The sequence below is a fragment of the Sciurus vulgaris genome, assembly GCF_902686455.1.
Source record: "Sciurus vulgaris genome assembly, chromosome: 8".
Taxonomy (NCBI): Eukaryota; Metazoa; Chordata; class Mammalia; order Rodentia; family Sciuridae; genus Sciurus; species Sciurus vulgaris.
The window spans coordinates 14,063,727-14,091,454 of NC_136468.1; the positions used below are offsets into that span (position 1 = coordinate 14,063,727).

Below are 27,728 nucleotides of genomic sequence, written 5' to 3' on the forward strand. Positions count from 1 at the left end.
AAAGAAGAGGAAAGCTATGTCCTAGACCTTGGCATGAAGGACCTAAATTTAAGAATTTTAAGGGATTTAACAAAGAAAACCATTACTTCAGAGCAAAACAAAACAAACAGAACACAAAGATGGTACTTTCCAGGGTTTCTGAAAACTGGGCCTAAGGTCTGCACTTCTCTGGGACTCACTGAGGAACTTGCAGATCAGGCATTTCCCCTGACGGATTCAGAAGACCAAACCCTGTCCAAAATAGCCAGACTTCCCATCATTGTGCCTCTAGCAGTAGGCGACACTTCTTTCCTCATCAGCTCACCCACCAACCAGACCCAAGCCCCTACTCCTACCCCATCTTTGAGTAATGACAGTCTGCACATGGCTCAAGTCACATAGCACACTCAAGTTTTCCAGGAGTTACCTCCAGATTCTTCTGAAAGACGGAGTTTGAAGCAGGATGGTGTGCAGATGCCACGTTCCCCCTAAGGGAACCAAATGTGTTCACACACCAGACTCTACTGTAAATTCTGCACGTACTACTCAGTACTGCAGCCAGGGAAATGAAAAGCAGTCTGTTAACAAACAGTTAAGCCAAAACCTCTAGTGAGATGTTAAGTTTAAGTAAGAAAGGAAAATCCCAACACCTCAGCCCTTAAGGCAGAAGAATCAGGACCTCAATAACACTTGAAGAACAATACGGTCAGAGCTAGACAGAAAAGTTGTCAAAGTAACAAAAGTAGAAGGAATTCAAGAGAAGTTTTAGAGTAGCTGAGGCTGAGTTAAATAAAGAGCATGAGGTTAGGACAGACAAAGCAGATGCCCTCCAAGCATGACAGCATAATGAAATTCACCCATGCTGAAAATAAATATTTTGATTAATTACAGAACTATGGGACTGAGGGAAATACCAGTTTTAGAATTCCATTTACGTTACTGAATTATAAATGAATCCTATATCATTTTTTAGTTTTTAGCAGATACATCTTTCTAAAGGGAACTATAGGATGGATCAGAATTAGGAATTTTACTGGCAACTTCAAAGAGGCAAGTATCAATTTAAAAGTCAACTATGTAAGGCATTGAGTACAGACCAGTGGTAAAGCACTTCACTTGCCTAACATGTGCAAGGTCCTGGGTTAATTCCCCAGAACTTCAAATAAGAAAATAACTTTTAAAAGTAAATAAAAGCCAACTACACAGACCAAACAATATTTTATTCTTGCAATTTTATGAATGAATGTACATATCCCAGCGCAGTCCTAAAATTAATTTCTGATTACATACGACTAAATGTCAAGCATGATAGGTCAAAATATACCATCTTTCACAAAACAAAAACCTTTATTCAGTGTTATTCCATGTAGAACTCTAATCACTATTCATGTGTTAATTCATTCCTGCCTTCCACAAAACCCATCAAGAAATGCTGCTTCCATTTCCTTTGTAAAAAGGAGGAAAGTGAACTAGAGGTTAAGAAATTTCCCCATGGTGGAAAAAAATACACTCATACATTGCTGGTGGGGTTGCAAATTAGTGCAGCCACTCTGGAAAGCAGTGTGGAGATTCCTTAGAAAACTTGGAATGGAACCACCATTTGACCCAGCTATCCCACTCCTCAACCTATATCCAAAGGACTTAAAATCAGCCTACTACAGAGATGCAGCCACATCAATGTTCATAGCTGCTCAATTCACAATAGCCAGATTGTGGAACCAACCTAGATGCCCTTCAATTGATGAATGGATAAAGAAACTGTGGGATATATATACAATGGAATATTACTCAGCTATAAAGAATAATAAAATTATGGCATTTGCAGGTAAATGGATGAAATTGGAGAACATCATGCTAAGTGAGATAAGCCAATCTCAGAAATCCAAAGGACGAATGATCTCACTGATAAGCGATGATGACACATAATGGGGGGTGGGAGGGGTGCAAGAATGTAGAAAGGAGGGACTGTATAGTGGGAAAAGAGGGGTGGGAGGGATAGGGGGGAAGGAAAAAATAACAGAATGATTCAAACATCATTACCCTATGTAAATGTATGATTACGCAAGTGGTATGCTGTTACTCTATGTACAAACAGAAACAACATGTATCCCATTTGTTTACAATAAAAATAAATTTAAAAAAATAAAATAAAATAAATTTCCCCATGGTCATTTAGTTCCAAAGGGCCAAGCCAGAAATTGAATCCAGGCTATCTAGCTTTCAGGTCCATATTCTTAGTCTCAACACGCTACACCTGAGAGCAATGTTAGTGCTAGAAATACACATTCAGAAATGCCATATATCCTATCTGAATGTGTTCACAAATGAGAGAATTTTTCATGAAATTGAACAATATTCTTACTGACTTGTCAAAATTGTCCAATGACAGGAGTAAATCAATGTCTATGTAAGCTGCATGTATTACAAGACATAAAACTCTGTAACTCAAAAAACAGAAATTCACCTTGGTTTAAAAAAAAAAAAAGGAAGTAAAAAGGAGAGATGGATGTAAGGAAGAAGGAAGTAGGAAAGGACAATGGGTTGGAGGGAGAATGAACAGGCAGATATGCTTAGTCTTTTGTCCAACCTAAAAAAATTAAAAGCTGCTGCAAATTTTAGTACATTGATAATGAAGTGCAAGAATGGATTGAAACCTAGAATCCAAGGTCCTGCTTTTCATCCTTTGCTGGCATCATCACACCACAGGTTTGTGGGAAGAGCTACCTTAGGGGAATTATTGGTATATGTGATTTATTTACAACAGCCTTCATTTAATCCAGCACTACATACAGTGAACTGTGCAAAAATACTCCTATGTGTTGTCTTGTGAATTTCTAGTGCCCGTGAGAGTTGATGTTATAGTCCACTTTTAAAGATAAGAAAAGTGAGGGTCAAACAAGTAACTAGAGTAACTCATCAAAGGCCAAACATCGTGACCTTTAAAATGATAGAACAAGAATTCAAACATCTATGGGACAGAAAGCTTTTGCTTTCTCCCAGGTGGGCTGGCACATGCCTGTAATCCCAGCAGCTTGGGAGGCTAAGGCAGGAGGATCACAAGTTCAAAGTCAGTCTGAGCAACCTGATGACATCCTGTCTTTAAATAAAATATAAAAAGGGCTGTGGATGTGCTCAGTGGTTAAGTACCTCCCAGTTAAAGACCAAAAAAAAAAAAAAAAAAAAAAAGTTTTTGCTATCAAACCTAATACACTACTTAATTCAAATCAGTATTAAATTGAAGTATAAACTAACATTCAGACTCATCATGTTGAATTCATGATCATTAAAAGACAGCTCCATGTCTATACAGTGACACTTCTAACCACACTGACATTTCCCGAAGACGGCTTCCCCTTCAAAACAACCCCATGCAGAGAGAACACGGGTCTGCCTTTCACCTCAGTACCAGGTAGGATCAGGGGCGAAGCATGTCTCTCTCCTACTGTGTCAGAACTGGTACTGTGGTAGGGTCAGGAGAAGCCCTACAGTCTTGAGCTAGGTCAAAGGACTCACAGGCTCCATCCTGTCTCCCCTGCTACTCCACGGGGAGAAGGAGCCCTTAGAGCCAGGCTTCAGAAGACCAGATTCACATGGCAGCATCGCCATGAATGTCCATTTCAACTTGTTGTTCCCCAGAATGAGAACAAATGAGTGGCCCACAAGATAAAACATTGTGATTATTTCACCAATCATTTGAGCCACCTTAACTTCTGGTAGAAAATGACTGGATGTCAAAATTAAAAAGGAAAGAAAGTAAAGTAGGAAGAGAAACAGGAAGGAAAGGAGGATCCTGGTGGCCCTCCTGTGGGCCTCAGTACTTGGATCTCTGGGACTCGTACTACTTTGCTGCATCTGCCACGTGTGTCTCCGCAGAGACAGAATGAGCAGGACATAGGCAGTCAGGGACACAGTTAAGGGAGGAAAATGCCACAGAGTCCCAAGAACATGCATCAGGTGATATTCACTTCTCTTCTCTCTGAAGTGTTCGGTCACATTACCTGTGCTATCAATTCCATGGAGGACAGAGCTCATCTTAAATTCATGGATCAGAGACACGGTACTGCAACACGACAAGAGCAGTGCACCCAACAGCATCCATACAACCACCCTGGAAACCCTCCACTTGAGCCAGAGGAACGTAGGGTGGGAGAAACTGGCAATTTTCAGGCAGTAGAGGACACCAAGACAGGCGATGAGCCATGTGCTCAGGAGGTTTGTAAATGTCCAGAAAACATCAATGATTTGCATTACTGCTCCAAAATCATGTCCTCTGTAAGAGAATACCATCAAAACACCATCAATCAAGAAAATCCACAGCAGAACAATCTTGGAGAGGGCCAGGCTGGTGATGATGAAGTCAGATAAAGAGATTCTCTTGCTCTTGAACAAGCTTCTGCCATTGACCAAACCAACAAAACCATTCCCCAGGTTTCCAAGAATGAACAGGATGACAATCAGAACCAGAAACACCCCCTCAATGACTCCCATCATATCAGCAAGTAGGCAACCCTGATCTGTGTTCTTCTGTGGATATATGTAGTTTCCTTGCTGATTTGGACTTTTTCTGAGAATCTATCCTGTCTACCAGTTGCTTCACTGTACCTGTCTCTGGTCTCTGCCCAAGTTAGTCTGCCATACAGCACAGTTTAGTGAGTCCTCTCTGGCTCTGTCAGGATGGCCTGCCTCTTCACAGATGACATGTACTGTCACTTCCATCTATGATCCTAAACTCAGCAGCTCTTTGCTAAAATGCAAATACACTAGTGTCCAGTGTCACCCAGAAGGAAGACATCTGGGTCACAAAGAATATGGAGAACATGTACTTGATTTCAAAGGGAATAGAATTGGGAGCCTCCCAGCACAGAAAGAATCAGAGAAACCAACAGAATCACCCAGAAGCATGTAAAGTCTTGGTTCCTCAGGAGGAAGGCTTCAAAGACATACAAACCGAAGGGGAAACATCAGAATCCTACCACAAAGCACTATCCATCACCCTGGGGGAAGGGCATAAATTATGAACAACAAAAAAATAAAGTTATATGCTAGTCTATATCTTTCAATGCTGCTTTTGTCTCACAAAATTGATTTTATAACCCTCTAATAAGTTGTGATCAAGACTTTGAAAACAATGTCTGAAGAAAAGAGAAGAAAATCAATGCCATCAAGACACAAAGCAGAGAGTGCAGCCACATTATCCACTGACAGAGGGATAGACTTTTTATTGGTTCTTTTTAGTTATACATGACAGTAGAGTCCATTTTGATAAAATAATATATGCATGGAATATATCTTGTTTCTAATTAGGGCACCAGTCTTGTGGATGTACACATGGTGGGATTCACTGTGGTATATTCATATATGAACATAGGAAAGTTATGTCAGCTTCTTTCCCTGGTCTTTCCTATTCTTACTGCACTCCCTTTCCTTCATTCCCCTTTGTATAGTCCTCTGAACTTCTATCCACCACCTTAATGTGCGTTAGTTTCCTCGTATCAGAGAAAACATCTGCCCTTTGGCTTTTGGGGTTGACTTATTTCACTTAGCATGATAGCTTTCAGATCCATACAACTACTGTCAAACATTATAAAGTCATTCTTCTTTATGGCTGAGTAATACTCCATTGTACATATATAACATAATTTCTTTATCCATTCAACTGTTGATGGGCATCGTTTAGCTCCATAGCTTACCTAATACAAATTATACAGCTATAAACATTGACATGGCTGCATCATTGTATTATGCTGATTTTAAATCCTTTGGATAATAACCAAGGTGTGGGAAGAATGGGTCAAGTGGTGGTTCCTTTCCTACTTTTAGAGAAATCACTATACTGCTTTCCAGAGTGGGTACACTAATTTGCAGTCCTATCAACAATGTATGAATGTACCCTTTTCCTCAAATCCTCACCAACATTTATTGTTACTTGCATTCTTGATAATTGCCATTGTGGTTGGAGTTTTAAATCTCCTAAAAAAATACCTCAAAGAGTGGCTGATAATAAAGCTCAGTGAGATATAGCTTCATCTGGACAGATGCCAAGGAATCTCTCAACTGAGCCAGGTGGACCTCAGCAACCTTGACACCATGCTGCATATTATACACCTCAACAGCACTGGAGAGCACTCAGGCATAAACAGTTCACAGCATCACACTCTACTTTCTCAGGCCAATAGGAGAACCTGACCCATGTGCTTCCTGACCTCTCTGCAGTAGAATTAGAATAAGGTCAGATTCCCTTGTCTCTCCAAGTCCAGTAACAAGACCTTTCTCCAGTCACAGGGATTATCCTATGAACTACCCTTGTCCCTGTTCAGTTTTCTCAGAGTCTAGGTTCCACAGATTGAGATTTTTTTTTATCTTACAATACCTTTCACATTTCCTTATGAGAACAAATACAATAATAACATTCCTCTAGCTATATATTTGAATCTTTCAATGAGGACAAAGTTCAGAATACACGGCATATCCAAATGCATTTCACATAACATTTCATGTCTGATCATACTTTTTACTAACTTCAGTTTTGCCCCTTCCATCTCAAAACCATCACATCCAAAACAACTTCTCAATTGATTCTCACTTAAAAAGAGTCAACTCTTTCATCCCCATTCTTCCCCATTTCCGCAAATGCCAACATCATTCAGTTCCTCAAGTCAGTCACCACCTAAGAATAACTTGACTTTTCCCTTTCCCCACATCCTGCATCCCACCAATGACTTACACATTTTAATTATAAAACACGTCTTGGATATCCCATTTCTGCCTCCATCCTAGTCCAAGATGCCATCATCTCTCATCTGTACTACTTGATGCCCCACTACATTTTTCCATTTTTTGTCTTCCCCCATAATAGAATCTCCATTTAGCTACAGCAGTGATCTTCTTAAAATGTAAATCTGATTGATCATTTTGTTCTGCTACTCACAATACTTGAATTGCTTCCCACTGACACTATAATAAAATATATACTCCTTACATTGTATTAATCACTAAAATAAATCTCCTCTGGGTATCCTTGCATGCACTGAGGTTCAAGACAAAGTTTACAGTATCACATGGTTTGTGTTGAAAAACAGGCTGCATTAAAGGAAAACCTGCATCAGCAACAGAAGTAAAACATGGTTCCTCCTCATCCCCTTATTACACACAGGGGCCAGGGTGCTGTATGGTCAGCAGGAAGCTTTCGTGGGCTGATGGAGGTGCCCATCTTCCCTGTGTTCTTTCTTGAAGGAAAAGTGTGAAAGGAACCCCATCAGTGGAAAATAATTTGCTTAATATCAGAAAATACAGTCGTGGGCAAGAAAAAAGGGAATTCCGTGCACTATTGAAATAGAAGGAATAAAGATGATCATGATTTACTAACATAACAGATTACCTGGGCTAGGAAATAATAAACATACATAGTATGTTTATTACATACATAGTGCTATTCAAAATAAACACCTGTAATTCCACCATGATTCTTTCCTCTCCTGTCCCTACTTACTTCCCCAAAGTTTCCAAGATAACTCATCTTGAATTTTATCATTCCCTTACTTTTTGAAGTTTCATCACATGTACCTAAACATAAGCAGTTTACTTGATACCAATCTTTATAAAAATGGCATATTACATAAACATCTGCAATCTTCTCATATTCTCACTTGATATTCCTAAAAGCTATTCCTATTAATATGCTAGGTATAATTATTTTATGCAGCTGCACAATACTGCACTACATGAGCTATCCATTGTCTTGATGAAACTATGGGCTGTTTTCAGTTTTTACTACTATGTACATTGCTGCTTTGAGCACCCTTGGACATGGTTCATGGGCTGTATGCAGCAAGCATTTCCTACAGGGTGTACCTGAAAGCCAGAATAACTAGGTGAAATTTCAACAATGACAAGCCATTTTCCCAAATGGGAATGCTAGTTCACACTGCCCGCTCCTGTGCATGTTTCCACTGATCTACAACATTCTGCTTCACACTTTAGCAAATGCTGAAATTTGCCAATCTGGAGGGCTTAAAATTAAATCTCATTGCAATTTGTTTCCTATTTCCTTGATTGTTGAGGTGAACCTTTTTCATATATTAATGAGTCATTTGTATTTCCTTCTCTGTGAAATGCCTTTGCCCATTTTTCCACTCAGATTTTTCTCTTTACTTTGTAGGCATTTATACATTCTATAATATTTCAGTTAAATGATTGCCAGTATCTTCTCAGTTTGTAGCTTGTCTTTTTGCTTAATGGTGACTTAGAATAAAAAGAAAGGCTACTTTTAAGTCAAATTTATTTTTTTCATTTAAAAATAAAAAAACTTCAATATACCCAAATCATAGACATTGCCCTTTATTCTTTTTTCAATTTTTAAGTTTCATCTTTTTGCCAAGTTTCATCTTTAAACAGTCACTGATGTATTTTTGCATACAAGTTTTTTTTGTATGGATGACAAAATTTCCTCACATTATTTATTGAAAATACGTTAGCCAGTATCTATAATTCCATTTTCATCAGCTATTATTTTTATATAAGCATGGTCTGTTTCTGGACTATTCTATACTACTGTGATGTGTTTCTTCCTGTGTCAATAGTATCCTTTACCATATTAGGTGTAAAAGAAAAACCTTGCCAACTGGGAGAACAATTACCCCGTTTCTCATTATTCATGAGTCTGTTATTTGTTCTGAGTCCTTTGGTCAACACCATCTTTAGAAATCACTTGTAAACTTCCTTCAAACTCCTTAAGTCTTCTCTTAATGTAATTCAGTGAATTTCTCCATAGAGATCTTGTACTGCAGACTCCTTACATGTTGTGGTGCTTATGTGGCAACTTTTTTTTAAATGTGGTTCAATATAATTACACAAAATGGCAGGATTCATTGATATAAAAATTATATTTTACTTACAGTTGGCACCTGAATATTTATCTCCAGCAGCTTTAATATCTACATTCACTTATAATCATAGCCTCCAAAACTGAGAAAATATATCATGGTTTAAACCACTCCACTTTTATATGGCAGCCTGGGCAGACTATTGCACCTAATGATACTGTATTTTATACTTTGGATATGGTTACTTTGCAGTGGGAAGCCTCAGCACCCCAGATTATCTAGTCTTCTGTCAGGGGAGTGTAAGGACATACTTTTATTCTTAATATAAGTGCTTCTTTATTTAATGGGAAGCTACTGATTAGGGGTCCTCACTAGGATCTATATGCAAAATTAAACTGTATGACAAAAAAATAAGCTCATATTAACTCTTTCCCAGGCTAACTGCTAAGGTTTTGTGTACTTTATATGCCCCGGTGTCCTCCCCACATTTATGAGACATAGGTTAAAAATCTAAAGGACTATGTGATCAGAGATGAGATTTCACTTCTACTTGCACAGGAAGGTGATGTAACAGAGAGGATAAGAATTAAGAGTTGATTGTGCATATGGAGATAAAGGTAAGAATGAGTGAATTAATAAGGATTAGGTTTAACTCCACACAAATAAGTGGCTGAAACAAAGTAAAGGTTTATTCGCATCTTCCAAAGACATCCAGAGGTAGAATGTGCAGGACTGGTCACTTGGCTTCAGGTGATCACAGATCCCCCTTTTCCATCTTCCATCCTGAAGACTGCTGTATATTCAGGATGTCTGCTACCGATGCAGCCATCATGTCTGCACTTCAGATAAGAAAGAAAGGGGATAAGGATTTGGAGAAACAAAGTATGAGTCTCTAAACAGCATTACTTCATGTAAGAATTTTCCTGGATGCTCCAACAAAATGACTTCTACATATAGGCACTTGGCAACCCCTAATTGCAAAGAAAAGGAAATGTAATACTTGAACTGAGCACAAAGACATAACCAACAAAATACTGATCCTGTAAATATAGAAGATACAATGGAGACTGAGGAGTGTGTTCATTATGTTTATTTTTTATATTCTATGAAGCTTTGACATTTTGGAGACTTGTAGACCCAGAGAGGGGTTGTTCCCTCCAGGATTAGTTAACTCATAGAGTTAGTGAAAACATGCCTCTGATATGCAAAAGACCAATCTTAAATCCATACTCTCTACCATGTTTCATCAGGCCCCTCCTGGATTCTCCCTAGAGGCAGTTATCTGACAACTAGGGACCCTCCCTATAGCTCAGCTTCTGCTGAAATTACTCAAACTACCTAATCCTAAACTTGCTCAGCTAGCCCACTGTGCTTTACCTGTTCCTTCTCCATGAAAAACACATAAAAGGCACTGGCCAATGCCTTCCCCTTTTCTCCTTATGCCTCCTTACCAATCCTGGTGCTTCCTCACGTGGCCCTGCATCACAGGGCGTACCTCTCCTCGTGGGACTATAAGAAAAACCTCTTCCTTCAGAAGCAGTTGTCTCCCTGTCTGTCATATTACCAAAAGTGATTAAACCAAATTCTAGATAAAACAAGTAAGCAACTGGATATCTTCCCTACAATATGGTTTTCCATAACAGAAATCTGAAATCCTGAAAACATTTGAAAGTTATCTCATAAAACCTGTTAACAATGTGTTTAACAGAAGGGAAAAATGATTCCTGTCTCAACTTCTCTTCTAAGTTTGATTAATATAATCAACATGCATGATAACATGAATAGTATCAATCTACATCATGCACAACCATAGAAACAAAAATCTGTACCCCATTTGTGTACAATGAATCAAAATGCAGTCTGTAAAAATAAAAAATAAAAATATAATCAACACCCTAGTATCTGCTACAAATCTACAATTAAACTATGTTCAAAACTAAACTCATTATATTCCACCGCTCAAATCTGCTACCACATCCCTGTTCCATGAACTCAGAAGCAAAGTATCACTATCTACATATGTATGTACCTAAGAGAAACTTCAGAATCATCCTTTATTGCTTTTTTTCTTACCATTATTTACTGTCACCACTAGATCCTGGGCAGGAGCTATATCTTATTCTTCTTAGTATTTCTAGCTCAGAGCCTAGCACAGGATCTGGCACAGAACTGGAGAACCAATTAATAATGTATTTAATCAACCTGAATCCCAAATGTCCCTCAAGTTGCCTCTCATCCTCACTCTACTTATCTCTCCAGGCTTACTGAAAGAGCTTCCCAACAGCTTCCATGTTTTCCCCTTCTAACACATCCCCATGTTTTTGTTGTTCTCTTTGTAAAGCATAATTCTAATGAGATGCTCCTGTTTTCAAACCATCTATGGCTCCCCTTTGCCAAAGTTCTCTGCAAACTGTCAAGACCCTTTACGATCTAGCCCAAATCCACTTTTTTTCATATCTTTCAATGCCTCAAAAACTTTTAAGTTTCTGGATCTCTGATCATGCTGTTTCTTCTACAAAAGACTAGCCTATCTCCTGTGCTGTTCCTCACACCACATCACATTCCCACCCTCATTATCCTAAATTCTGAGTTCCTTCATCACAGGAGTCTTGTTACATTCATCTTTATATCCAAGTCCTGTAGTGGTCTATGCACTAAAGCAAGTGTCCAATTGACTTTGGATAGAAAGATAACTATAACTATAAATAATCATGGAAAATTGAACACAACCAAAAATCCCGTCAATGTTGAGTAAGTGCTCAGTAATCCATAGAAGTTAACAACAAAAAAGTACAATGAACTATATCTAAAGTTTACAAACTCTCATAATTATCACATGATATTTAGTAAGATGGGCATAGTAACTCAAAGAATGACAAGCCTTATTTAAAATAATTACAATTGCCAGGTGTGGTGGAACATACCCGAAATACCAGAGACCCAGGAGGCTGCAGTAGAAGAATCACAAGTTCAAAGCCAGCCTGAGCAACTCAGCAAGGCCCTAAATAATTTAGCAAGACCCTGTTTCAAAGTAAAAAGGATTGGGGATATGGCTCAATGGTTACTCAAACCTAGGTTCAATACATAGTACCAAAAAAAATAAGTAACTACAGTAACAATAGTCAACACATACTGAGCACTCGTTGCAGGTCTTATTAAAGTTACAAGTACTGCAGTATTTACTGTGCTCTTTATAGCAGGCCTATAAGACAGGTACTATTATTCCTGTTTTACTTACAGGAAAACAACAATCTGAGAGAAAGTTAAGTAACTAACCAGCTGATGAATGGAAAAGCAGGGCTTCAAATCTAAGGTGTACGACTGTAAAGCCTTGACTCTGAACTATTATTATTATAGACCACATTTACTTTTCCAAACAATAGGTGGGGCACAGAAAGTAAACAAATGTCAAGATGGACACCTGTGTGGCAAATCAAGATCCTGAGTTCCAAAACACAGCAGAGAGCAAATGGACAAAGAGTAAGAAAATCAAAAGAGATGCTTCATCATTGTGACTACATAATACCAACAACCCCAAAACTACATGCTATTTTATTATGTGGGGCTGGCACAAAAGCAAACTATAATAGTAAGAAGGAACTTTACTACTATTGATGCCTGCCAAAATTCTCATTCTCTAAAAAGCTTGAAAAATCCCTGAACAATATTCTTGACAATTTCAATTCTCAAGAAGTAGAAGAAACAATGAAACAAATTGAAGTTAGTCTAATCAAGAAAGAAACGTTGCTCAATATGAGGAAAGCAAAAGGAGTATTTTAAGACAACATGGTAGAGAATGATTTTCCTATAGGATCATCAGACCAAGAATCAGAAAGACTAAGGTTTAGGTATTTCTTCTTTGGTACTCTTCAGGTTAGCAGTGGAATAATGTGGGAATTAAGGTCAGTGGATTATGAGTGTAAATGGAAGCAGAGAGTGGCAAAAACTAAATGCAAACATCACATACCTGAGCTTGAACCCCAGGTATGCACAAGACATATGGCTTTGACAAGCTACTTACCTTGTTTTTCACATTCACCTATAAAGTGGGGATAACAGTACTTTCTTCTTAGGATAATAGTTAATTGGGACAATGATAAAAAGTATTTAAGCTTAGTGTCTAACACACAGTAAGCACATAAGAAATGTCAGTCATTAATAATATTATTGTTACCTCTTGATTTCCCGAGAACTCATTAACATAGGATTATTGCTCATTTTCAACAATGATTTTCTTGCTATTACTCCCCCCAATCTGTGTAGTATATAATGTAAACCATAAAGGAAAATAAGTAAAATGATCCTGCCTTCATTTTCCTATCAATATTGCATTCCAACTGAACAAAAAACATGTAAAGTCCTATAATGTGTTGCTGCACTAGTTTGAGCTAGATGGGGGCAAAAGGGTAATTTGAATAAAATATGATCCTGCCTTCGAGAATTATATGATCTCTTTTGGAAAAAAAAGTAAACAGCCATTAACTTTTCTTGAGTTGTAAAGGATAGTAACCCACGAAGCAACAAGTAATACTCCAAAAAGCCACAAAAAAAAATGCATTTGATGTTTCTGAATGTCTCTGAATTAATCATTCAGCAATTTTTGAGAAATGAAAACTCAAAGAATTATACTGGTAGTAAATAGTGGATTTCATACAGGCTAGTCTTTAAAAATCAGTCCTTTTGGGTTGTACATGCACTATTACAGGGGGAATAAAGTAAAGGAGCTTAAGATGCTAAAATGCAGATGGCTGGGGAAAGTGTGTGAAAGTTTTTCTTGTTCATGCCAGTATACAAAGCAGTACTGGGAAGTACAATAAGCCTGGTTTGGAAATAATGGCAAGATGATTTCCCTAAAAATGAAAAGATTTTTATTATTATAAAAGTAATATACACTCATGCTGTTACACACACACACACACACACACACAAGCATAAGAAATAAGAAAAACCACACTCATGACACCCTACCCAGAAGTAATCACGTTTCAATATTTGTCCTTCCCAACTTATTAAAGCACATACTCAGTTATAACTTTTCAAAAATGGGATACCACCACACATCTGGTACTTTTTCTCCCACTTTTTGACATATCATACTCATCTTTCCATTTAACATGGAATCCCCAAATGCAAATCACAGGGCAATTTTCTGCAGGTTCGGGTCTTCACAGCATGTAAAGGGCAATGCGGAACCCAAGCTGGACTAGAAGACCACTACAGTCTGTGGGAGCTACAGGAAGTGTCTTAGCAGATAAGACTGGGGGATGGGTGGAAATCCAGACAGTCTGACTCCTTAGGGACCACTGGACCTAGCAGAATCAATATGCAGGGAGAGGACTCAGTCTGACTCTGAAAGTTGCCTCAGCCTCATGGGTTTTCAGGGGCAGAAAGGTAAGAGACAATCTCCAACAGAAGAGTTTGGAGAAGAGTTCCTTAGCTCACTGAGATGATCCTGAAGGATGCACTATTATGCCCCTGAATCCTGGAATCAGAAACTGCTTTGGGTTGGTAAGTAGGCTCTTTAGTTCACCATGTGATTTTTCCAGAGCACAGATTTATCATTCTGTTTAAACGGAAATGCTAATATTCCTAACTACTTACTTTGATTACAATTGGCTTTGCTGAGGGAAGACAAAGCATTGCTCAAAAGATAATTTTTATCTACTTTACAATGCTGCTTAATGAATGTAGTAAAGCATAAAGGAGTGAGGACTACATTACCGCACAGATTCAATGTGTGAACTCAAAAATCAGAGTTAACGTGCTCATTAGTGGTGCCAGCTGCACAAGGCAAGATAGCTGATAGGAGGAAACAGCAACCTACTATTCCCGGGCAAGGATGGAATAAAGCTAAGGAAACTCCATCTTTCCTCAAGCAAAATAAACTCTAAGTACAAAAAAGCTGTTCAAGTGTAGGGGAAATACTTTTAAAAACTCAAGAGCCCATAATATAGCACATGAATTCTGAACCTGGTACAGTCCAACATGACTTAAGGAGAAAAGACATGTAGCCTAGGGAACAAATCCAAAAGCTGGGCTGGAGTCCAAATGGGAAGAGTGGCACAGACAGGATGAGAGACTTCTAATAATCTGCAAAGCAGCAACTACCTTCTGGAAAACTGCAGGCAGACCTAGGGAGGACTCATGCAAACTTTAAAGAACAAAAGATGCACTAAAAAATAAGTTTACTTTATGAAATCTTACTGGTAAATTATTAGCACTCTATAATATCCTGAACCTTACAATAAAAGTAATAATATGTACAAATGATTTGCATGAGTATGTGTGTAGTGGTTAATTTGAATTGTCAACTTGATTGAAGAGATGCTGATTATTAAGAGGCTTCTGGGTGTGTCAATGAGGGCATGTCTAGGAATGACTGGAATGTGGGACAGAGAAGTGAAGTGGAGACCCTCCCTAAACGTGGGCAGTACTACCCAATAGGATGGTGGCTTGGATGAAATAAAAGTTGGACAAACAAGGAAGCAGATGCAGATGCAAGCTCTACTCTTCTTGAACAGGTTCTTGATTGCTGCTTTGATCATCTGAGGTTATCAGACTCACATCTTCAGTCTTCCAAAGCGGACTCTGCCAATCATTCTTCAGGTAGTTTCCAGAAGCCTTGGTGGCACTGTTGATCCTTCTTGTTTTGGGGTTTCCGCCTCTTGGACTGCACAGCTGCTGGTTCTTCCAGCTCTCCAGCTGTAGACAGCCATTGTGGACTATCCTGCCTCTGGTCATGTAAGCCAATATAATAAATCCCCTTTTTATAATCAGGAAGTCCTGTTGATTCTGTTCTTCTACAGAACCCTGACTAAAACAATGTGCAATAAGAGATAATAAGGAAAGTTAAAGAAAAATGCAATACCTGAGGTTCTCTAGGAAAGCAATGGCAAAGATGTTAACCCATTAGGTCCCAAGTTTTCAATTCTGTGAATATTGTAATGATATTGACACAGATGCATTAAAATACGTTGGAAATCACAATCTAGAGCTTACATATAACTAATGCTAATGATAGTATATCTTCTTCATATTATTATATAATTTTATATTATATACATTTATATTATAATTTTATATTATACACATTGTATTACACACACATCACACACATTCCACCTCTGGGACAATGGAACAAAATGGGTTGCGAGAACCTTCAGGCTAGGGGTTTAGCTCTACAGCAGGCACAAAGTATTGGGCTCAATCCTAGCACCTAAAAAAAAGGATCTCACCCCCGCCCCAAGAGTTCTAAGAGATTTTGAAAAGAACAGCAAAGTGAGGCTTAGAAACAGAATAATAAAACCAGAGCATCTAGAGATGAACTATTTCAACTCTAGTTACAGTTCAAATCTGTACTACTGGTAAACTGTGCCTCATAGATGTTATAACTAAACTGTCCTAAAACAAAAGATGTAAAGAAGATAGGTTATTCTTGAAACAGTTTTTAGGTTAGACACTAGCCACTCTTTGGTAAACTCCTTCAAATTGGACTAAAACTCAATATCCCACTGGGATCATTCATCTGTCAACATTTATTGAATGGCCCTTCTGTGCCACACACTGGTTAAAGTGCAAGTACACAGAGAAGATTCAATACTTGCTTTCAAGTTTATAGAGCAAATAGGTTAGAAAATCAACGCTTACAACTATAGGATAAATGCCTAACAGGAATGTTCAACATATGGCAAGAGGCTGAATAAACTGTAACAGAAGTGTGCCCCAAAGCAGAGGGCCTTCCAAAGGACATTTAACCTTTTATTACAATCCAGATAAATGAACCTGAAAGTTCTCTATTTTGAAACTACTCATAAAAGAATAAACGAGTACACACCAAAATTGACAGGATCTACTGATGTTTATGCCACAAAAAGGGGAAAAGCAGTGACAGGAAAAATATTATCACTCATTTGTATAAAAGGGCATTTTAATTCTTGTCCTTAGAAACTATAAAGACTACACATGATTCGGAAATGGGACTGTACCAAACAATGGCCAAAGAAGAATCGTCCATTTTATGCCTTTTCTTTTGTCTGGTCACTCAGAAATATAATGTTATCTGTAAAGAAGCCAAAACACAAATATTACTTTCAGAACTCTTTCCCATTTCATTTACTAATCCCCCTCGAACACATATATACTTTGGTGCTGTAACAAATTTTCCAAATGCTAAATAACTTTTGCTGCATTCATGAAAGGCATATAAAATAGTCATAAATTGAGCTAAAAAATGGGTTTTGACAGTTTGTTCAAGAATTTGCCTTGTTAGAAAAGGTAAAGTATTTCTTGTCTTTCCTGAAGACAGATTAAATCATCCCAACAAAAACTTCCTGTAAAAGAACTGGTCACAAGTTTGGATGTTTGCTGTGCTCAACAGAGGCTATGACACCAGACAGCACATCCTCAACAAGTAAAGGACCAATGCACATCACGCTTATCATTTCATATGCAACAGGTATGGAGAAAGGACAAGGTTCACAAACGGCCTTGTTAGTGTTGCAGATTTGTTTTTAAGGAAGTTCAAAAACTCACAGAAAAATTTTCTTAAATTTTAAGAGACTGATTTTTATATACCCATTTTGGGGGAAAGCTTTGTAACAAGTACTATAGAAATAAGCATTTTTATCCCCAAACATCAGACTTTGGTCTACAAATGCTATTCCAGAGCGAGATAGCTAAGGGAAAATAAAGGAAAAGAGATAAGCATTATTTCCTTCATAACTCCAAAAATTTCCAATTCTTGTAACTATAAAATTATCCACAAAATAGTTATTATACAATGACCTGTATTTATAATATCTGATCATGACTTCATAAATACAGGCTTCCCAAAACAGAATTCTTAGGTAAAGAATAGTAATTCAAGAAAGAGATTATTAAAACTGAAATCACTGTAAAAAGCCAAGAGTGCCATCCACTGGTGGTTATTTTTAAGTTCAGGTATGATCCCCAGGAAAAAAAATATGGCCTATAAATAAAACTGGTCAACCAAATTAAAATGTTTTCTTCAATTCAAACATAACTAAAGTTCTATTTAGATTTACTATCAATCATCGACATATAGTTAACTAACCATGCCAATGAAAACTGATGACAAGAAAAAAACCAAAAGGATAATCTGAAATGCTTCTATTTTGCTTAGTTTATAACACAAAGAGTTTAAACAATTCAAAGTTTACTCACAAACTTAGTTCATCATGGAAAATAAAGGAGGATATGAAAATACCTATGTTGGTTTTCAAACTCAATACACTTTCAAAGAAACTTATTAGTAAGTATAATTATCATCTATAACAAATTATAATGCATCATTATGTTCAGTTGTTAAGACATGAACTCTGGAGCAACAGAAAAGAGAAAGACAAAAGGAATTCTGTCATTTAACAGAGACTTATGATATATAAATACCATCTAATTTAATGCATGCTCATTAATTTATGAAATAAGCAAGGAAATTTGAACATAGTCATATTTACTAAAAAAACTTAATATTAGGTATAATAATAGCATTTCAGTTATCTTTTTGAAAGATCCTATCTTTCAGATATTCACTGAAATTTATAAATGAAATAATGATGTCTGGCGTTACTCTAAAATAATACAGGTAGAAAAAAAGTGGCTGAGGACACAGAAGAGATAATACTGGTCATCGATTTATAATTGATGAAGCTAAATTATGGAGGCTCATTTTACCATTCTACTTTTATATTTCACAGTTTCCATAATAAAACACTTTGAAATGATATTACCTAATTTCAGCATTATCTCAGTAGTTAGTAAATATTGAGACATTACTATTTCTTTCATTTCTATTTATTTATAAAAACAAGGTTTCTTCATGCTTCTGTCAACAAAAACAGCCAGGAATAGTGAGACACACCTATAATCCCAAGAAGCTCAGGATGATAAAGCAGGAGGACTACAAATTCAAAGCCAGCCTCAGCAACTTAGCAAGGTCCTAAAAGCAATTCAGCAAAACCCTGTCTCTAAAGAAAATATAAAAAAGGGCCGGAGATGTGGCTTACTGGTTAAGCACCACTAGGTTCAATCCCTGGTACCAAAAAAAGAGAACAGAACTGAGACTTAACAACACCTAATTTTAGCAATTATCCAAGAAGTAGAAAAAAACAATAACTACCTATCTCATTTAAAGATGCATTTCCAGAGTTGAGTGTCTGAGTAATCCCAGTTACTCAGAAAGCTAAGAAAGGAGAACCACAAGTTTGAGGCCAGCCTGGGCAACTTAGTGACTCCCTATCTCAAAAATAAAACAGAAATTTCCGAAAGAGTTGAGTGGTAGACTACTTGCCCAGCGTGTGAAAGACCTGGGTTAAACCCTCAGTACTGCCAAAAACAAACAAACAAATAAATAAAGATATATTTCCAAAATTTCACCTTTTATATTAATATACTGAAATTGTTTGGTCAATCAGGTACTAAAAGCAACTGTAATAACTCATCGTATCACTTAGAGCCTTACTGTCACAGATTTTTTTTTAATTTCTCTTATGTGCATACAATCAGTCCTCCATATTCAAGGTTCCACATCCATAAATTCAACTATAACCATAGATGAAAAATTTTTGAAAACCAGGCTGGAGATACAGTTCAGTTGATAGAGTGCTTGCCTCGAATGCATAAGGCCCTGGGTTCAATCTCCAGCACCACCAAAATAAATAAATAAATAAATAAATTTGAAAACCAACAATTCCATCTGAACATGTAGATGTTTGTTTTTCTTTCATTATTCCCTAAACAATACAGTACAACTACTCACATAGCATTACATTGTGTTACAAGTAATCTGGAGATATAACACATATGGCAGGATATGTGCAGTTATAAGCAAATACTACACCATTTTACAAAAAGGACTTGAAGCATTCTTTGGTATCTGTGAAGGATCCTGGGAACAGTCCCCTAAGGATTCCAAATGAGTGAATGCAGGTTTATATTTTTTATTACAAACTACTACCATTAAGATGAATGAAAAGATTCTTAACTACATAATATATTTAAGATATACTTTTGAGAAAAAATGGAAATGACACAAGTTCAAGGAAAAAGAAATAAAATAAAAATTCCAAATGTTGAAGCGCTTTCTCTTATATATTTTTAATAAGACAATGGGTATCAAGTTGCTACAGTATTTAGATTCTATTAAACTAAATGTAGTAACTTTCTATTGAAAAACATATTCAGTCACTTAAAGATGTCCAAAGAGTTATGCTGTTCAAATTTCTTATTAAATTTTCAAAAGTTTGAAAACTCTGCTAGGGGATATCTTCTTCCTCTTCAAGCTTTATATGTTCATCTTTTCTTGGTTGTTTTGCAATTTGTTTAAAAGTGTACAATAGAAGCTTTTATATTTCAAATAAAAATTTTAGTATATTCAGTTCCAAAGAGATTCTTAAATTTACACAAATGTCTAAAGTCATGCACACTAATCCAACTGTCTTGGTACATGCTTCTCCCTGTGAAGGTGATGGCATTAAAATCACTAGGATTAAGTTGTAATAAATTCTGGAATGAAAAATTCAACTTTATAATTTACTCAAAAGTTGCTTTTGAACTAAAACTATTAAGTACAGAAATAATTTTCACAGCCCCACTATTTCCTTACAACACAGTCAAGCTTTAAAAAGAGAAAAGAAAGCTATTCTCACAAGGTTCTTACCAGCTATGATTGTTGTTGCTTGTCGCCTCACATTATTTTTATCCATGTATTCACCATAGTCTACTTTTCCTTCCACATAAATTCGGGACCTGTTATACATAATTTACAGTTTTTATTCTGGAAACTCTAACATGCTTTACAAAGAGTCAGGTCAGTGGTGGTAATGAACATACACAAAGAATGAAATACATAATTACACATAATTCCATTTTTGCTACCACTTCTTAAAGTTCAGAATTAAGAGTACTGAAACATAATGTATAGACAAACTTTATGTATCTATGTGAAAAGCACAATATTTGCATCCTTCAGCTATTTTCTTCCTGAGAGTTTAAAAAAAAAAAAGTCAACATCTTAAGCCAAATTTTTTTTTATTTTAAAGAGATAACTTTAAGATCACAAAGACAAAAGACCAATTTAGGGGCATCTATTCATCTCTAGGACTGATTTCCAATATGTCATTTTACTTAACCTCTGGTTTTAGACTTCCTAACAGACACGTTGCTTTTAACTTTATGTATCAATTCCCTTCTATAGGGAGGTTTATGACTTTATTTCTAAGGGGCTTAGGTTGTTAAAATTCAAAATAGAGGTTTTCGGTTTAGTCTATCACAGAGTCAATTATTAAGACAATTTCTATACTATATAGAAGGCTGAAATAGATGAAAATCATAACTGATTTTTTTTTCATAACTCTGATTTTTAAAGGGTACAAAATGACCACAATGGCACCAGTTTTTAGAGACCACCATCACCAGAAAGATAAAGTACAAAGACAAAATAAGTGAAATGACTGGACATCAAAGAAAACAAACACACTCACACTGACTCATGAATCAGGAGGTGAAACTGTACATTGACATTTTCCTTGAAATACCCTCTTATGTGTTTGTATGTGTATGTGCATGTGGGCGCGCACACACACACACACACACACACGAAGGGCAATGGAGATACATATGAAGAAAAGGTATGCGGTTATTGAAAGAATTTTTAATCATTGCTGAAATTATTTCCATGTTTTATTTCTACGAAACCAGTACCTTTCTAAACAACGTAACTATTAATATAACTGCTATGAAACATATCCTTTTGTTCTTCTGAGAATTTAGAAAACACATTTTTATGATAATTAATCTAAGCATTACAAAGGGAACTACTAAGTCTCTAGAAAGTACCAAATATAAATACTGAGAGTAACAACTCAGCATCAGGCTTCAGACATTCCAGATCCCCTGCTAAGGACATCATGCAAATGTCAAAAGGAAAAAAAACACTAACCCCAGGATCCCTGATCCCAGAGGCACAGGAACCACTAAAAACACCTGTTGCAGCTGCTCCAAAAGCAGTGCTGTGGTGGCACTTAAGGCACTGGTCTTCTCTCCTGCCCCAATCTACTTCTGCCTTGTATGTACTACATTGTATGTTCTTAGAAGACCCAAGATTTTACACACCTCTGAATTAGTCACACCTTTGAATTAGTCACACAACATAGCTACATTGCAAGCATATAGAATTAAGGTATGAACATAAGAATATGAACCTAAGAACTCAAGAATAAAGGAGGAGTTATATGTTCCCTGCCATGAGAACACTTGTTATTATTGAATCTTTATATCATTTAATCCTAAAGAGCTTCCTTCTGTAACTTACCCCTTTTTCACATACTGATAGGCTACATCTCTAAGGCCTGGCCGGAACACTGATATCCTATGCCATGTTGTCTTTTGACTGATGTCACCTAAATCACAAGAAAAGGAAATGGTTACAACACCAGCAGACAAAACAAATGCCAATGGACAACATGCCCAGCAAAACTAAACTCACAATTTCTAAAAGAACAACAAAATTAGAAAAGATGGACTTTGTCGGAAAGTAGCTTATCTCTACTTAGATAACTGGCAATAAATAATGTCTATTGCTGATAAGATTAAAACCCCAGTCTTTTATACTCACCCATTTGGTATTCTTCATTCTCCCCTGATCGCCACATCTCATTTGTTGCTAGAGAAAATATTGTTACTGGATTTTTCCCTTCCGCCTGTCTCAGGACCGGGTCCTGACCCACTCGCCCAAGTAACTGCACACGATTAAGAGCTGAAACAGGAAATAAAATAAGACTGAAAACCTGCTACCTCAAAATTTATACCTTGAAGTGCTAAGTCCCAATGTGATAGTATTTGGAGGTGGACCTTGTAGGTGATTAGATTTAGATAAGGTGATGAAGGGAGCCTCCATGATGGGATTAATGTCCTTTTAAGAAGAAGAAAATATCAGAGCACTCTCTCTCTCTTTCTACCAAGTAAAAACAGTGAGAAAGCTACCATCTGCAAACCAGGAATAAGGCCCTCACCAACAGCCCAACCATGCTGGCACCCTGATCTTGGACTTGTAGCCTCCGGAACTGTGAGAAATAAATGCTTACTATTTAATCCACCCACTCTGTGGTAATTCATTATGTCAGCTGAAGCTGACATTTACAGAAATTCAAACACCTTAGATTGAGAGAAGTATCCAGAAAAGCAACAGTTAAAAATACCATTTCAACTTTAATCTCTGAATTAAGCAAAATCCAAATACTAGACAATCAACATATCAAGTTAAAGGGGTAAATAAAGGAAGGTTGGGAGTGGGGTAAAAGGGTTGGCAAGGAGAAAACAGAAAGAAGTTCCACAAAACAAACTCAAATTCTTTATCTTATCTTAAATTCTTATGTAAAGTATCTTTTTTAAAAAAACTGTGTGCTAAAACAAATCTGAGATTTAAAAATCTTTATTAAAAAAGGGAATATTTCTGTGAAATAATATCTTTCACAATTTAAAATAACCTTGGAAGACTCAGATAACCAAATATGATTCAGAGAAATTGTCCAGCAGGACAGTGATGACAAGAGTGAGTAGTATCTGGTCACTAAAGAAAAGAAGGGCCCAAATGATAATGAGTCCCCATACCCTGATGGGCAAAGCCAACCTAAGACGCAAATATGAGCCAAAGTCATAATGGTTAACATGGTTTAACCCAGCAAACCCCTTCTATAGCACTTTGAGAATACTGGCACAGTACTATAAATAACACTGCAAACTTAGAAATTAGCTACTTACATCTTTCAAGAACCAAACTGCTGGCTATTTCAGACTCATGTCTTACAAACTGATGAAGTACCTAAAGGTGAACAAATGAGCAACATGGCTTTAATTTTTTTAGAAAAGGCAAATGCAAACAGAAGACTCGCTCATATTCATTCACCACTTAGGCAGTAGTTTCTGTGAGTTCCAGAAGACAAAAGCTTTTCCCATGTTCTTTCAACATCCAGAGCCAGAAAGATCAAGCAAACACTGCTGGAGCAGCCTCTTACAGAAGCCACAGATACAAAGAAGGTAGGAGAGAGCATGCCCAAAAGTTAACTTATAGTCTTCTTCTGTTTCATTTGTGGCAATCTGCGTGATTATGGCAACTCTGTTTTTGCACATGAAAGGCAAAATCAAATTGGTATGTTTTCCACAAAAGAAAGCATGACAGTGATTGTAAATCCAACATGTACCTAAGAGTTGCTCAAAAAAAAAAAAAAAATCCAGCTTTCATTAGCCAGAGACACAGAAAAAAATTAAAAATTACTTTATACACTCACAAGAATGGACCAACCCTTTTTTTTAGTCTAAATAACTGGTATATTATTACTACACTTTGAATAAACACTTTAGAAATTAAGAAACTTAGATTTATCTAATGTGGGTACAGACTTAGTACATCATTAGAACAAAGGAAAGTAGAAAAGGGAAGAGTGTTTTATAAACTTTATAATTAATGTATTTATAAATAGACTCATTTAACCTTATCAAACCACTGCTGGGGTATATGTAATATAAGCAATGTCATTACTTAAATCTCATTCTTAGCCACAAGGAACAGAGAATGAGAAATAGGTTAAGCTCAAAAAAAAAAAAAAAAGCAAACAAACAAACCCAATACACTGCAAGGCCAGGTTGGTGGCACATGCCTATAATCCCAGCAGCTCTGAGGTTGAGGCAGGAAGATCAGAAGATAGGCCCTAAGCAGCTCAGTGAGACCCTGTCTCTAAATAAAATACAAAAAAGGGATGGGGATGTGGCTCGGTGGTTGGGTGCCCATACAAAAAAATACAATTCCCCCATACAAAAAAAAAAAAAAAAAATTTACATTCCATACATTCATTACATGAATATCCTTTGGACATAGCAATGAGCATACGTTCCAAAGTCAGATTCCCTGTGGATAAAACTTGTAGAGTCTATAAAGCTTCCCTGGTTTCTTCTTTAAACTCATAAGCAATAGGAGATACCTCAAATATGATGAGCCTAAAGTGTTTCACTTAAAAATGACCAAAAATAATGATGAACATCTGCTTCACAAGACTACTACAAAAAAATCATACAGTTTCTACAGTGGCCTTAGCCAGTTGTAAAGCTGTATAAATAATCTGATGGAAAATTTCATGTTTTCAGTGTTATCAAGGAAAATGACATAAGATAAGCAAATATGGTTAAGTACAAAGATATGGTTGGCTATCCAAGTCAGAGAGTCATCAGAAAAGGGTAGCCACTGCCACACGAGTAGTACCTTAATGTTAATCACAGATATTATTACTGAATACCAACTAAAAGTTTTATCTACTATCACGTAACCCTAAAACTAAATATATATTGTAAAATTATCACCACTTTAGAGCCAAGTAAACTGAAGCTCAGAGAAACTTGCCCAAGATCTTGTAAGAAATAAGTAGTAAATCATGACTAGATGCCAGGGTTACATAATACCAAGGTTGCTCATTTTCCCACTGCCTTCTGCTGCCTCAAAGATATTTTGTTCAAGGCATACTTCTACCTTCATAAGGTAGGAGTACATCACTGGATGTAGAATTCAGAAAGCCAGACATTCTACCAGAGAAACATTTTTCAAGCAGCAGTACTATTACTATAAAAAGCAGAAGTCCACCAATTAAATGAATACCCATTCCTAGGTGCTGTTAGCTATATAAGCCTATCACTAAAGTTTAGGAAAAAAGGTGGATAAGAAAACAAAGATGTTAAGTTACAACATACTACAGAATCAAACTGCTAACTAGTACCTGTGTCATGAGCATAGCAATATACTAATTTGAGTGGTCAGACAAGTTAAAACTCATAAATCTTAAAAAATAACAGTATGTCTTATTTTAGGCACACATAAAAATCAAGACCAACTAAAGAAGTAGAAATAGGGAAATTATTTAACTTGTATAACTTTTAAAATTAAACTTTTAACTTCTTTATATTTGGTTTTAAAGATATCTTAATATTGTAGTACTCAGTATTATCAAGATAGTAGTAACTTTTGTTTTTGTACTAGGAATTGAACCCAGGAGCACTTTACTACTGAGTTACACCCCCCAGCCCCCCCTTTTTTTTTTTTTTTAAGACAGAGTCCAGCTAAGTTGCCAAGACTGGCCTTGAACTTGGAATCCTCCTGCCTTGGCCTTCCAAGTAACTGGGATTACAACACTCAATCACTGTGCCCAACTAGCAATAACTTTTCCACATTTCACATTTCAACACATAATTTTAAAAGGTTTCTAGAAGTACCTGCAAGTTAAAGTGGGAATCTAAGATGATAAAGTCAAATGACAATTTTTCAAAGATGACAACAGATTTCATAGAGGAACTGATTCTTCAATAGTCTTAAAGGGAATATGAGGAGTCATTGAGAGGAGATATTAAGGGAACTCTACAAGACTTGGTGACCAAATGTGGTGAGGAAAAGTGGTAATCTAGGTTTACCTAATCTAGGTAATCTGACTCAAAGATGGCTAGGGTGAGGGGACAGATGAGGAGCCACCGCACAGAATGAGAATGAAGTTGGGTAATATGAATCTGTGGTGATACTCAAGAGTTGAGCTGTTCTCCTCAGGGTAGGAAGAAGGAAAGAGGGAAGCATTTAGTAAAAGGAGGTAGAGGGTCAGAAAAGGAACTATATGACTTATACAAAAAATGCTGACAAAAACTCTTATAGTCCTTGTATCGATAAAACCTGATGCAGCCTGATCTAGATTCAAGTTACACGTTTTAAAAATTAATAACTCCTATTATATATGTGAATAGATTTGAAATTTTTTGTTTTAGTAAACATTATTCACATGGTAAGATTTATCTCTGAACTTCCCTGTCAAATGAGTACACATGAGGTGGTGGGTAGACTTAAAGATCTTTTGCCCCTGCAGTCAAAAGCCTACAGAAATCTGATCATTATGGCTGATGAAAGTACAGCTTAGTGTGCTAATACAGAAGAGTGACTACCTGTAATACAGGTCTTCGAAACATGGCTTCTATTTTCTTTACTTACAATCTAAACTTTTATCTTTTCCTAAAGGGGAAAGAAAAAAAGATAAATTAAATACTACATCTTATAGCAAGAGAAACAAGTTGACTAGTCCTAAATTCATTCGTGATTTTTATGCACTTCTAACCTGAGCCCACATCAACATCCCCACACCTTTCAGGATCCCTTTCCCCCTCCAGAAACCTCTTTTCGATCCCACTTAATTTCCTCTTTTCGAACCCATATTTAAAAAATTCTGACTGAGTTATTCCCGCTTTCAATCCAGTTTTCTCAAATTGTATTGCAACACAACTCCTAAGAGTTCCTAACACACAGTAAGAGCTCAATAAATAACAGTGCCATTAAGGGGCTATAATCTGAAGCCCGGCGCTGCAAACACTCCTGCTTCCATCCCGGCTGGCAAAGACCAACGTGCCCTGGAGATCCCCGAGCTCCGGGGCCTCACCGCTGGGATGACTGACGGGCGCCCTTTCCCAAACGTGAAGCTCCCACCCAACAACTTGGGAAGAAACGGCGGAGTCCTTCCCTCGAGTAAGAAGAGAAAACACCGACACAGCACCACCTCCCGATTCGCGCAGGCACGCAACACCACCAACGCTGGGCTCGCGCCCTTCTTTACTCCCTCCCTCACCTGACGCACTAGCCCGGGCAACCTCCACCCAGGGTGTCACTTCCGGTGCACGAAGGACGTAAGGATCGCGATAGGAAGGAGAAAACAGGAAGTCAGAGGCGTGCTCCGTATAAATGCTGCCGGCCAAAACTGCGAGAAACACGCCCTTTCACTTGAGAGTTCCGGGCGTTTCGTTCCAGGCGGAAATGGGTAGATCGGCGCCGCCAAGTGGTGAGTTGCGCGGATTTTAAATGTTCTTGAATGACATTTGTTGAGGTTCCTAGTCTGG

The 27,728-nt window shown here is 37.1% G+C and overlaps 2 protein-coding genes and 1 long non-coding RNA gene across 4 annotated transcripts; 1 reads left to right on the top strand and 2 right to left on the bottom strand.

The window, feature by feature from the left end:
- Positions 1-3,474: 3,474 nt before the first annotated feature.
- Positions 3,475-4,991, bottom strand: LOC306668947 (taste receptor type 2 member 3-like; the record flags this gene model as incomplete). The annotated part of the gene is made up of 1 exon (XM_079152665.1): positions 3,475-4,991. The coding sequence occupies exon 1, from the start codon at positions 4,468-4,470 to the stop codon at positions 3,475-3,477; it is 996 nt and encodes a 331-aa protein (XP_079008791.1). The 5' UTR covers positions 4,471-4,991.
- Positions 4,992-8,384: 3,393 nt separating this feature from the next.
- Positions 8,385-15,732, top strand: LOC306667956. Its single transcript, XR_013765687.1, has 2 exons — positions 8,385-11,337; positions 12,015-15,732. It is a non-coding gene; the product is annotated as an uncharacterized lncRNA (long non-coding RNA).
- Positions 15,733-16,640: 908 nt separating this feature from the next.
- On the bottom strand, positions 16,641-27,543 carry SSBP1 (single stranded DNA binding protein 1). Of its 2 annotated transcripts, none has more exons than XM_079150850.1 (7): positions 27,461-27,543; positions 26,787-26,853; positions 23,580-23,640; positions 22,435-22,575; positions 22,132-22,219; positions 20,479-20,567; positions 16,641-16,860 (listed from the first exon to the last, which is right to left on the bottom strand). In XM_079150850.1, the coding sequence occupies exons 2-7, from the start codon at positions 26,808-26,810 to the stop codon at positions 16,817-16,819; spliced, it is 447 nt and encodes a 148-aa protein (XP_079006976.1). In that variant the 5' UTR covers positions 26,811-26,853; positions 27,461-27,543; the 3' UTR covers positions 16,641-16,816. The 2 variants fall into 2 exon arrangements, with proteins under 2 accessions (XP_079006976.1, XP_079006977.1); XM_079150851.1 differs by lacking the exon at positions 27,461-27,543 and adding an exon at positions 27,382-27,454.
- Positions 27,544-27,728: the final 185 nt, after the last annotated feature.

Bases quoted from the DNA above. Each gene is read 5' to 3' on its own strand.
- SSBP1 (XM_079150850.1), bottom strand. From the start codon at position 26,810: ATGTTTCGAAGACCTGTATTACAG. The intron at 23,641-26,786 runs GTAGTCACTCTT...GTTCACCTTTAG, and splicing joins TTCGAAGACCTGTATTACAG to GTACTTCATCAGTTTGTAAG. The intron at 16,861-20,478 runs GTAAGAACCTTG...GCTTCTTTACAG, and splicing joins AGCAACAACAATCATAGCTG to ATAACATTATATTTCTGAGT.